This window comes from Ceratotherium simum, chromosome 6, assembly GCF_057802395.1.
Source record: "Ceratotherium simum simum isolate JZ-2026a chromosome 6, ASM5780239v1, whole genome shotgun sequence".
In the NCBI taxonomy this organism is placed as follows: Eukaryota; Metazoa; Chordata; class Mammalia; order Perissodactyla; family Rhinocerotidae; genus Ceratotherium; species Ceratotherium simum.
In genome coordinates, this window is record NC_141905.1 from 75480232 (window position 1) to 75492728 (window position 12497).

Genomic DNA, 12497 nt, shown 5'->3' on the forward strand with positions numbered 1-12497 from the left:
GAGAGGTAAATTATTTTCAAACCTACTTAAAAAAGAAATTTCATGATGAAAATAAAGAAGACTACGACTATCTGAAGCCCTGAGCAAGATAATTGACTCTCGTTTCTATGTCTAGAACACTACAATAAAAAGTGAATTTTCACATGTCCTGGCCCTTTTTACCTGGATTCCGAAAGAAACTAGGTAGGTCCTCGTCATGTATTTGTTTATATAATCTCTCTCTCTTCCTCGATAGGGGGTTCTCTGAAGGCAAGAGCCATGTGATTAACCTTTCTAGAACCCTCTGTTCCTAGCACAGGGCATCAAGACTGAAAATTCTTCTACACCATTTCTATCTTCTTAAATGTAGAAAGAGCTGAGGAAATGTTATAATCCAGTGCATCTCCCACACTTAACTACAAGGTCCTTTATTTATTCAAAAATCTCAATTCATGAATGATGCAAAGATGGAGAACCATCACCAATAACAATAGGGAAGGCCTTGGGTCTGAAAGATTTCTTTTTAGTGTTGTAGCTTCTAAACTAGGACAGAGAGTGGCTGAAGTAAAAAAGGAGAACGAAAAGTATAGAAGTCCCTTTCCTAGAATTATGTTTGTGGAACTGCACTTTGGCATCAGTCCTTGTCCTAAATCAGGGGACATAGGAAACAGCCCCATAAGACTTGATGCTCTTTTTTTTTTTTTTTGTGAGGAGGACTAGCTAACATCTGATGTCAATCCTCTCCTTTTTTCTTGAGGAAGAGTGGCCCTGAGCTAACATCCGTGCCCATCTTCCTCTACTTTATATGGGATGCTGCCAAAGCACGGCTTACCAAGCGGTGCGTCGGTGCATGCCCGGGATCCGAACCTGCGAACCCTGGGCCGCCGAAGCGGAGCACGTGCACTTAACCGCTTGCGCCGCCGGGCTGGCCTCTTGATGCTCTGTTTTATGACAAGGATGATAGGATCAAATTAGAGAGTTTTCTCTAGAACTAGCCTTTGGGGAAATTTCCTTCTATCATGAGACCAGGCCTGTCTCTCTTGATCAACAGGTTCATTTTTATATGATTCATACAGGTGATCATGAATCTCTCTCTCAATGCACCTGCCCCTAGAAAGCTCAGAGCCAGATTTCAGGTGCACAGGCAGGAAATGTGCAAGACCTCGGAGCAAGTATGCACTCTGTAAATCAATATATACTCTCGCTTTCCCTTTGTCCCATTTTCCATATCCTCTTAATTTAAACTTTTATCATATCATGTTGCATGTATTTATGTAGATACCCTAATCTCTTTTAGATTGAAGAGAGGTTGACTAAATAACCTACCAAATATATAAATACTGAGGAGATAGCCAATATGGTCATGGTCCCAGGATATACATAGGACAGAACAGTATTTAGGTTTGAAGTTTCAAAATGAGTGGGTCGTGAGTTCCTCACATGAAAGCACTTTGAAATTCCCAAGACTCTACGGTGGGTGATAAAATAACAGGAATGAGAGATTCATTGCTAGAATTTAGGAAAACACAACATAGGAGAAGATCCTTGCTACAAGAATCTTTAGGCAAAAGTATAAAACAACACAAAATATATGTAAACAAAATAAATTACGTATATATTTGAGAAAAAAGACTGGAAACACATACCTCTATTGCATTTTTCTAAGACTTTTCTCTGTTCAAGAACTTCTGAATTTAAAACATCTTTTTCTTGTTTAACTTTATTTACCTAAAAATGTGAGATTTTGAGGAGAGAAAACACCCAAAATTGTAAAACATGACATATGGCAATGTGTGATACTCAAATTGCTGTTCAACTTTCAATATGAAGTTACAATTTAAAGCAGTAACTGGCTTCACTGTGCTAGGTTTTTATTAAAGCTCTTCTTAAAGCCTCAATGGCAGCTCTTTACGTTGGGATGTACATTTGGTAGAGAACTTATTTACATATTCCAAATGGTATTGGCATTTGTCCCTAAACATGGCAGTGTTCTAGCCATCCAATGTAAATGATTAATATTTTTAATACAAAAATACAACTAGAGTGTACCCAGAAAATACATGAATCATTTAGTCAGAGATCTAATACTCAATTTTGGTATTCATTTTAACTTTGATGACATTTGGCTTAAGTAAAACACACATGAATTTTTTTTGTGTGTGTGTGTGAGGAAGATCAGCCCTGAGCTAACATTCGATGCCAATCCTCCTCATTTTTTGCTGAGGAAGATTTGCCCTGAGCTAACATCCGTGCCCACCTTCCTCTACTTTATATGGGACACTGCCACAGCATGGCTTGACAAGTGGTGCGTCGGCGAGCGCCCAGATCTGAACCTGTGAACCCCAGGCCACCGAAGCGGAGCGTGCACACTTGTGCCACCGGGCCGGCCCCCACACATGAATTTTTTAAATAAAAAAATACTTTCAACTCTGAAGACTTTTGATTTAAATAAAATACATAGGAAAATCTTCCCCCAAAAACTTAAATTTCTGAAATAATTTTCAGCATCTATCAATAGGAGAAGAGAATATCATAGGTTAGTTAAAAAAAGATTGTAAAGCTATATGTTTCAGGGTAGATAAATCTCAAGTCCATTATGTTGAATTTAAAAAAGTACGTACATTTATATAGTTTAAAAACACTCAGAACACTATGTATCGTAGTAAAAATGTAAATACATGCATTGGAATGATAAAAACCAAGTTTCCACGGTTTGTTTGGGGAAACAGGGCAGGGGATAAGGAAAACGCGATTAGGGAGAGAGACACCAGGTTTTCAACACTATGTTAACGTTTTATATATTCAGCTGGGTAGTAGGCATATAGACGTTCATCATTTTGTTTTTTATACTTTTCAGATGTCTGAAATAGTCATAATAAAAATAACTTCTGAAATGGGTTCCAATAACACCTCTAAGTGGGAGGGGAGAGAATCATCAATAAATAATCATAATTGAGGAATAGAGTGCACTAAAATGTTTTTCTTGTCTCTCTCCTACAGTTACACTAGAGAAACAAATTAAGATAACAGTCCTGAAAGGGACTCTGAATCCATCAGCACTTGGAGATAGTTTGTGAACTCATTTCTTTTAGTGTAAGCTATATTTTTGTTTTTGCTTTAAATTAGTAACTGGTATACACTGTCCAAGAGGAATACCACTTCCAAAATATCATCAGCCTTCTTCCCACTCATTGTGATGTTTTGCCACAATAAGTAGAAGCAACTGGGGCCGGGAGGTTGGTGGGCACTGCTTCTCAACCTTTTTCACATTATGTCCCTTAAGAAAATAATATTTGCCTGGGAACTGAGGTAATTGGATGAGGCCGCTCACTCAAGGGATCGATATCTTGGCATACTTGTAAGCCATCTGAGGGATATCAAGGTGCTATAGCACATTGGTTGGGAAGCTCTAAGCTACAGAATCTGAGAACCATTGACACAAGTTAAATCAAGATTGCAAAGGCAGATCCTTGAAGCCTTGTGCAAGGAAAGGCAATTATATACTCCTGTTCTTAAAGACAATTCAAAAGGAAAAAGAAAAAGATTCTCCAAATACCCACTTGAACCCATTTTACTGTCTATCATATATGCCTGTGTTGGAGGTACACAGGGGGATAGTCCTTCCTAACTGAGCCAGCCATCCACTGGAGAAGCAAAATACCTCTTCACCAGCAGCAATGAGGGTATGACTTAAACTGCAGATATCCTTCTTACAAATTTGCCTCACACAGTGAAATATGAGGGACAAAAGGGAACACATCAATGGTATTTTAGTGTTTTATTTATTAAGCTAAGTAGTGGGTATGTGAATGTTCATGATCTTATTTTCTATACCTTATCGTATGTCTGAAATAGTGGGGAGAAGAGAAGATTAAAATTGGTACATGGTTCTCATGTCAGAAATTAGCTTCCAACAGCAAGTTTTTGATTTAGCCAGTCCCCAAACACCTTGAAAACAGTATAGGTCTTGCCTCTCAGGTCTAAGATACATACTTCTTCAATTACTTCTACAAGTTTGCTCTTGAGATTTTCCAGTTCAATGGCTAACATCTTCTTTTCCTCCTGAACAGATACAATTTGATCTCGAAGTTCTGCATTTTTAAAGAAAAAATAAGGGGAAAAAATGCAAATAAACTTACTTTTAAAAAAAGAAATCAATCCTGTCAAAAGAATTGAAAATGCCATTCCATGTGCAGCTTATGGTCCAAGTTATTTAACAATTAAAAGGAAAATGAAGAAGCAAAGGACAATGGAAATCTCACCTCTGTGTCCCCCTATATAGCCATGGTTATTAGCAACTTCACATCAGGCAATCTCACTATGTTAAATGTACCAGATCATGTTTTCTTTGCATTCTATCAAACCCAGATTCTAGAAAACTATCTGGCATTTTAGAAGTAAAATTTTTTATGCTTTTGCAAAACAAATTAAGGCATTGTACTAATTTCTTTTCTTTTTTTTTTTCTGAGGAAGATCAGCCCTGTGCTAACATCTGCCAATCCTCCTCTCTTTTTTGCTGAGGAAGACTGGCCTTGGGCTAACATCCGTGCCCATCTTCCTCCACTTTATATGGGACGCCGCCACAGCATGGCTTGCCAAGTGGTGCGTCGGTGCGTGCCCGGGATCCGAACCAGTGAACCCCGGGCCGCTGCTGAAGCACAGCACGCACACTTAACCACTTGCGCCACTGGGCCGGCCCCTCTTTTTTATTTTATAATGGCCACGGGCTCTTATCACAATACAATATACACAAACAATTGGGTAGTTAATAATTGGAGATTTTGATATGAAGGAAAAAAATCCTGATTTGCTGCCAAGTTATAGCCCTTAAACATTATTTGAACTGACTCAAAATATAACCTGTTTGAAAAAGGGTTAATTCTAGTAATTTTCTCTCCAGAGTTGTGGGTATTTTGTTTCTTAATTTATTTCATATTTCTTATTATTGGGATTTAATGAAAACTGTGTTACTAGAATGAAAATATTAGCAACTGTAAGTGCAAAAGCTTCTGTATTAGATTAAAGTTACTTCTACCACTCAAATGTTAAAAAAATATACATGGATTAGCATAGAGTACCTAAATTCATGCCCAGACCTACGATTTTGCCACTTGGTTTTTAACTTAGTTTTTAATTCTTACCCTTACGAAACCTGCTATATGGTTATTTATAAATTAAATCAAACTTTTACATGAACCCAGCTTGAAGGAGTTCTCAGACACTTATTTCAAAATCACTTTCTCCACTGGCTGGCTATGGAACCAGAGACCATATCGTTCAAGACCTAAAAGAAGGGAGAATTATGAACACAAGGAAATCCTTTTAACTTCCTCTACCTCCCACCAACAGAAATATTATTTTGACTTAGGTTAAGGAAATGGAGAGTCAGGCAAAGATGACTTTCTTTATACTTTTTTCTTTATACTTCCAATTGAGGTTTTATCTACCAAACAAACTAACAAGTGTTGCTTTTGACATGTACACTAGCTAGTTAAAATACCCCAATAGTTATTGTGCCAAAAACTGCTTTTCTACATCTTTAACATGTATATGTATAGTTACGAATAAAATTCATGTGTTTCCAATAGAGGGATCATGTGATCTTGCCTCACAGCACTACCTGCTGACCAACACAGTTGTCTAATGTTGCAGAGCACTTACAGCTCACTGCCCGAATCAGATGGGAAGTTCTCTGAGGGCACAGACTAGGTAATATGGCAAGGAATCTTCCAGAGATTCTACAGAGAACCAGACTAACAGAAGGTGTTAGCTAAATATATTTTTATTCATTCTTTCTTTCATTTAACAAAAATATCTTAACACGTAAGTCCATATTCTTAAGAAGTTTATAGACTGACTGGCTGTTTCTGTCAAGACAATACTTTCAAAAGTGCCTAATCCCAAACAAGAAAGTAAATCATAATGCACAAATGTTATACCCTATCATGATTCTCAGCCAGGCTACTCCCTAGGACAACTAACCAGAATTTTTTTGAGGTAGGACTCAGGCATCAGTATTTTTTAAAGTTCTCATGTGATTCCAGTGCGCAACCACAGTTGAGAAGCATTATCCTAATAGGAGTCAAAAATATGCTCAATAATTAAGCCAGGAGTCCTACCTTTGATTTGCTTCTGACACTGGACCGAGACACAAGTCTCAGCAGCACCATCTGGATCCATAGTTGAATCTTCATCATCAATGTTTATCTCTTCAGTTATTACATCTGGTCCCAGCTTGGCCATGTATAACATGCTGATTCTTTTCAATGTTTTATTTTCTTTATTTAGCTAAGGCAAAGTATAAACACGGTTATTTTAACAGCAGTCAAATGAGTGTCTCGGATTTTTAAACAATAGACAAATTAAGTGCATTTTTGTCTTACATATTCAACACACACAGCATGAAATAACAATTAGAAGAGTCATTAAATAAGGTTTTATTTACACTTTTTAATATTAAACTTATTACTTTAAGTAAGACCTGATGCCTGGATTATAGCCAGCAGCATGTGAAAATGCTAGTTATAACTGACAAGAAATACAGGAAGGATTAAGATGAAACATCAGTATAGATTAAATCAAATTCCAATTTATTCAGTCACTAGTGGTCTTAATTAAGGCACTTCATTTCAAGCAAATGTCTTGTTTGATGCTGTACTGTAAACACTTTTTAAATGTTTGTCTGCCCAGCACTCCCTCTTTTCTGGACACTGCCATTCCTCTTCATTGTTCCACATGATTTCTATGGGACCAGCCATGTTCCCCCTAAGTATAGTCTATCCCTTTGGCCTCAGCTAATTAGTCGAGAGATTAGGCACATGACCCAAACTTGGTCAATCGAATCCCTTCTCTAGAAATTTGGAGGCTGGAACAAAGAGGTGAGTTTCTTTCCATGTGTCTGGATGTACAGAAGCTGCTGGCAACCACATTCCACTCCTAAATTGAGGAATAGAGGAACATAGTCTGTAGCAAGCCAAAACGGAGCTGATATGTACAGAGCAGCAGAGAAAAGCAGTGGAGACAGGGTTTACCACAGAGCTCCAGTCCATTCCTGAAACGCTCCTAGCTCACCGATTCTATAGGATTCTCCAATATCCCTCTCTCAACAAATTTCTACTTTTTTTTCTTTTCTTGTTTAAGCTAGTTCAAGATGTGTTTCTACTAACTGTACACAGAGTTCTAATAATACACAATAGAAGAAAGTTCAATTATGTTTCTATTATCTCTATAAGAAGAGTTCTACTTTTTAGCAGAGAAAAGGGATCCTAATTCATTAATGTATTTGTTATTCCCTGATGTAGAAATGACTTGGTTTTTAGTTTAGTTATCAACTACCATAACCTTCTTTAGCTCATGGGTTTATGTGCATATAAATGTTAGTACGAGGCACACACGAAAACTAAATTTGCTCCAAAGTCCACAGAAAATACGGTTTTACTTATATTTTCTCTTCTCAAGACTAAAAAATAAAAGGTCTTCTCTTATTTGAGTAAATGAAAGTGTTTAGCAGATTGATTTCTCTAGTATAAAATGTAAGACAGAGAAATGTAAACACATATCCTAAAGGCCACTAAAGGCCACTGCCCACTATGACAAGTTCTGAATTTAATAATTGACATTGGAAATAAATACAAACAGAAACATGATTTATTGGAAAGCTACCTGCCCTTCCCAACTACAAACCTTAAACTAGAATATGATGTTTAGTTTGGTATATGTCTGGCTTTGGTCCTTCATTTGTGATCATAATTAGGACCCCTCAGGGTTTCTCTCAAGGAAAGCCCAGCCCATTTCAAATCTGGGAGGTCTGATTCTTACCCCAGTAATATAGAATCTAAATATATCCAAGTAGCATGGTCTGGAGCATAAGAAGGTTCCCTGACCTCTCTGGGGGAATGAGGAAGAATCTCTCAGAAATGGCCAGGAACTTTTCCATGGATTCTTCCTGGGAAGCCTGGTGAGCTCTAGTCAGGGAATCAGACACAGCCCTTTATTCCCTATCTCCAGCCCACAGCTCCAGCCTCCAACTCCTACACTACGTTAGAGGATCAGGGATAAGATATGAGGCCCATGATTTCCCAACCCCTCTTCCTTAAGATGGAAAATTCAAGTAAACACTGTTGTGGGTTCTTTGAACAATGAATGCTACAGCATGGCACTAGAGGCTCAAGGATCCTTCAATTCCCAAATGATGCCATGTTTTCTGAATGTTAGAAGAAAATAATAATTTAAGAAAAAAGTGAAAAGCCCCAAGAAAATTTGTAATTCTGCCTCTGAATATTTAAACCAATGTTTTCCAACTCTGCGTATTAGAATTTCTAGAGAGCTTTTAAAAATCCCAATGGGCAGACCCTCGCCAGACCAAAATCTCTGGTAGTGGGGCCCAGCATAGTACTTTTTCAGAGCTTCCCAGGTGATTCTAATGGACATCAACACTAAGAATCATTGACGTAAAGTAATGCAATGCTTTAGTATACATTTCTATAAAATCAGTATAGCAGAGTCAAGAACTCAGCACTGTGGTCAAATTCTGTCTCTGCCTCTAGAACTAACCTAATCTTTCAGGGTTGCAGTTTTCTCATCAGCAAACTAAGGATAAAAATAGTCTCTATCCCATAATATGAAGATTAAATGAGACATTACATATATAGTGTTTATGAAGATTAAATGAGGGCCGGCCCCGTGGCTTAGCGGTTAAGCGCACGTGCTCTGATGCTGGCGGCCCACGTTCGGATCCCAGGCGCGCACCGACGCGCCGCTTCTCCGGCCATGCTGAGGCCGCATCCCACATACAGCAACTAGAAGGATGTGCAACTATGACATACAACTATCTACTAGGGCTTTGGGGGAAGAAAAAAAAAAAAAGGAGGAGGATTGGCAATAGGTGTTGGCTCAGAGCCAGTCTTCCTCAGCAAAAAGAGGAGGATTAGCATGGATGTTAGCTCAGGGCTGATCTTCCTCACAAAAAAAAAAAAAAGATTAAATGAGACATTATATATAAAGTGTATATAAAATATAATGACTGACACATAGTAACAGTTCAGCAAGTGTTAGCTACTAACAAAAGCAGTTTAGCTTGTGTGTTTAATTTTCCTTTGGAAATCATTTATCAGCTAGTTTTCTTCAACCAAGGTATTCGTGCATGCATTTTTTCCTTCCTCCTAAATACTCATGAAAAAATGAAAGATTAACTTTTGCCATCTGGTGCTTAATATACTACTTCTCAGGCCACCATCACAATAATACTTAAGAAGCTGACAGTTAACAGTTTTCCCTCAAAAGAGTTTAATGTCTCTATCAAACCAGCCACCAGACCCACCAGCTATTGTCTGGCTGTGATGCAATTACTCTATTTAACCAAGTTACCAACTCAAGAAAAAAAGGCAGACAGAAAATTTCAAGTCTTCTCTGAGACATCATTTTCACATTTTGAAAGAAGAAATATAAGATTTATATACATGAGCTCTTATTACCACACTAACTGAACATTTCTAAGGATTCTGAATTCACAAATTTTGGCTAAGCAATTCCATTGCAGTTATTACTCATCAAATTATTGGTTAATGGCATGCTACTTGTTTTTTGGAACTCTCTAAGTCACAATGCATAAATAAATCTTTTATAACCCTACAGTAACAGAATCTTATATTATATTCAAATTTAAACAGTTTTTATATTGGGCACAGTTTACTGAATACTTAAAGATACAAAATAAGCAACTTAAACAGATTTGGACCATACAATTTAAATAACTGGTCTATATTTATCAGTTTAACCTACATATTTTAGCAAAGTATCTAAACTTTTAATTATGTAAATTGCATCATAAGAATTAAACATTCCATTTGTCATTAATTTGAGAGCAGATTTAGAAAAGATTCAGAAGATTTAGAAAAATAAGAATTAATTTACAGAAAGTTTGCTGCTTAGAAAATGTAGCCTACTTTCAAAAATGACAACTGATACCTAAATCAGGACATGCAATTATCATTTATTAATCACACATATAATGAAGTGTCCAAACTTTGCATTCAAAGTTGTAGTACCTTCCACATCCAATGAGCACATCTATAGTGTTTGATTGAATAGGTTTTTCGGCTTGTTTTTCATTCCAAGCCCCATGAATTCATATTGTATCCTCAAAAACAAACCGAATGTCCATTTTCAAAAAGGCTTTTTAAAGAACAGACAACCACCTGCATAAGTTAAGGATCCCATTGTCAAGACTAAGTTGTGAAAGTGAGCTTAGAGATGAGTTACACAGCGATTCATGCCAGGGAGGACCAGAGGACTGTAACAGCCGCTTTGCAGCTTTTTCAACATGCACATGCCCGGGCCACACTGCAGAGCCCCTATTTTCTTAAATAAGAAAAGGGGCCAGGGGGGCGGATAAAATAATTTTTTTAAAGGAGGCCACATATGGACCAATGATTAAAGTGAATCATGAAAAAAGAAAAGTCCACCCCACCCTATTCTCACTCCAGTCCTAACTCTAGCCTAGCCTGTCATTTAAGATGAGACAACGGCAGTCCAGGGAACAGAACTAACTTGCCACATATGCCCAAAATGACATAACGAGGAATAAAACCTGTATATACTGCCTCCCAAACCACTGCTTTCCATAAACTCTGACAGTTCTGAGAGGTAGTCAGGATGTACTACAGCAACAGGAATACTTGCTAATACAAAAGGAAAACTAGAGACTGTCCTTAGCCATTACAAGATTCAGAGGAGCTAGTAAGTTCCAAATACATCTTTTTTCCACTTGTTCCAAAAGAAGAAATAAAGGAAATGAAAAGAGAATTCACACAGTATTACGCATCAGTAAACTTGAGTGATATACAGCACAGTAGAAATGATGTGAAAGCATCCATGTTACCACTGTTTTTAAGGCAATGGCCTGTACTGCTATGTATTCTTCAGACAAATAACAGAAGAGAAGTTACATACACATATTTATTTTCTTAGTTAGGTTCTGACTGCATATCTTATGAATTCTAATGTAGTGTCATTATGCAAACAATTAAGCAAATATCTCTAGCAAGCAGACTGCTAATGCACACAAATTAAATAGACAGATATATAGATAAATTGATTGATTGATCTGTAGAATTTCAGTCACATCCAAAGAAATACTTTGGAGGTAGGTGATGGGGGTGAGGGGAAAGAAACAACCAGAATTACTAATGAAATTTGGTTGAAATTACTGTAATCCATTTTCTGATGAAGTGGTTCAGGTGCATTTTACCCAACCCAAAATACATAAGACAGAGACAAAAACATTCTTTAATAATAATGTACTTCTGATGAGGTAGAATATAGAAAATTACACACTTGGTAAATTCATCAGCTAGAAGCAATCAGTGGAGCACTGGAGGTCACCTTTAGCATGCCCTCACTTTGCTTTCACATATCATCACTTGAAATGTAAGGCTTGAGGCTGACTTTTTCATGTGATTCAAACATGAAACACTCATTGCTCTTTTATGTCACATCAGGTTAGTTTTAAACTTGGTTAGAATTTTAACCAAATGCATAGACATTTGGAAAGTCCCGTTCAACAGACTACTCGGGGACCATTTTTTATAGGCAAAAAGCACAAATGCTGAAACACACATACAAATGCTCCTTTTACAATCAAAATAACCTTTGCATGAAGACAGACATTTACATAATCATATTCCAGGATTCTGAGACTTTACAACCCTTTCCTCATCACCAGAGTAAACTGATTTGAGAACTAGAAAAGCAAAACAGGAGAGAAACCACTGTTTAGAAAAGCAAGTTGAAATTAAACAGCTCAGGTAGAATTCCTTTATTTGAATAGTCTCACCTTTGTTGCCAAAGCTTCAGCACTTTCTCGACAAGTCTTCTCTATTTCAAGATGGTTCTGCATAAAATTAACTTCCTCTATAACCATGTGAGAAACTAGGAATGAGGGAAAAAGAGTCTCAGCATTCAAAGATTAGTCAGCTATTCCAGAAGCCCACACATCTTGTCCCATGATTAAGAATACTTCAATTCTTTAGCTAGCCAGGCTTTTTAGCTATTATGGAAAAAAAGTGTTTAAGATGCTGCCCTGATTAAATATTTACTAATATTTGAATGTAGAAAGAAAAAGAATATAACGAAGAACTTTTACTACTATTACACACATTTTAAGAAAAACTGTTTAGGATTTTTTTAAGTGTCTGTTTTCTATGTAGTTGTGTACATAACCACAGACATGTCCACTAATTTAAACAAAAGAACTCATAAATAAAGTAGCAAACATGATTTACTTTTCTTAGCAGGATAAAACACATGGATCTAATAAGGAAAATTAGCTAATGAGAAATATTTTTTAAAAATCTGAAGTTTATCTCATAACTAGAATAACAATGTGGCAGCTTAGCTAAGGTAAATATTGCAAATAGTAGTGACAAAATCTTTATTAACAAGTGAGGAAGTGTTTACTATTATTTAATAAACTCCAGGGCAGAAAAGTAGAGGAACAAGATTTATGTACTATATGATGA

At 36.9% G+C, this 12497-nt stretch overlaps 1 protein-coding gene across 3 annotated transcripts in view; it reads right to left on the reverse strand.

Moving 5' to 3' along the window:
- The window catches only part of SHTN1 (shootin 1), a 97420-nt gene that overhangs the window by 55269 nt on the left and 29654 nt on the right, over window positions 1-12497 (reverse strand). For all 3 annotated transcript variants that reach the window (XM_004428107.3, XM_087432676.1, XM_087432677.1), the window contains 4 exons: window positions 11813-11907; window positions 6099-6267; window positions 3973-4070; window positions 1626-1707 (listed from right to left, as the gene is read on the reverse strand). In XM_004428107.3, coding sequence (XP_004428164.1) covers window positions 1626-1707; window positions 3973-4070; window positions 6099-6267; window positions 11813-11907 — 444 coding nt within the window. The remainder of the gene's footprint in view (window positions 1-1625; window positions 1708-3972; window positions 4071-6098; window positions 6268-11812; window positions 11908-12497) is intronic.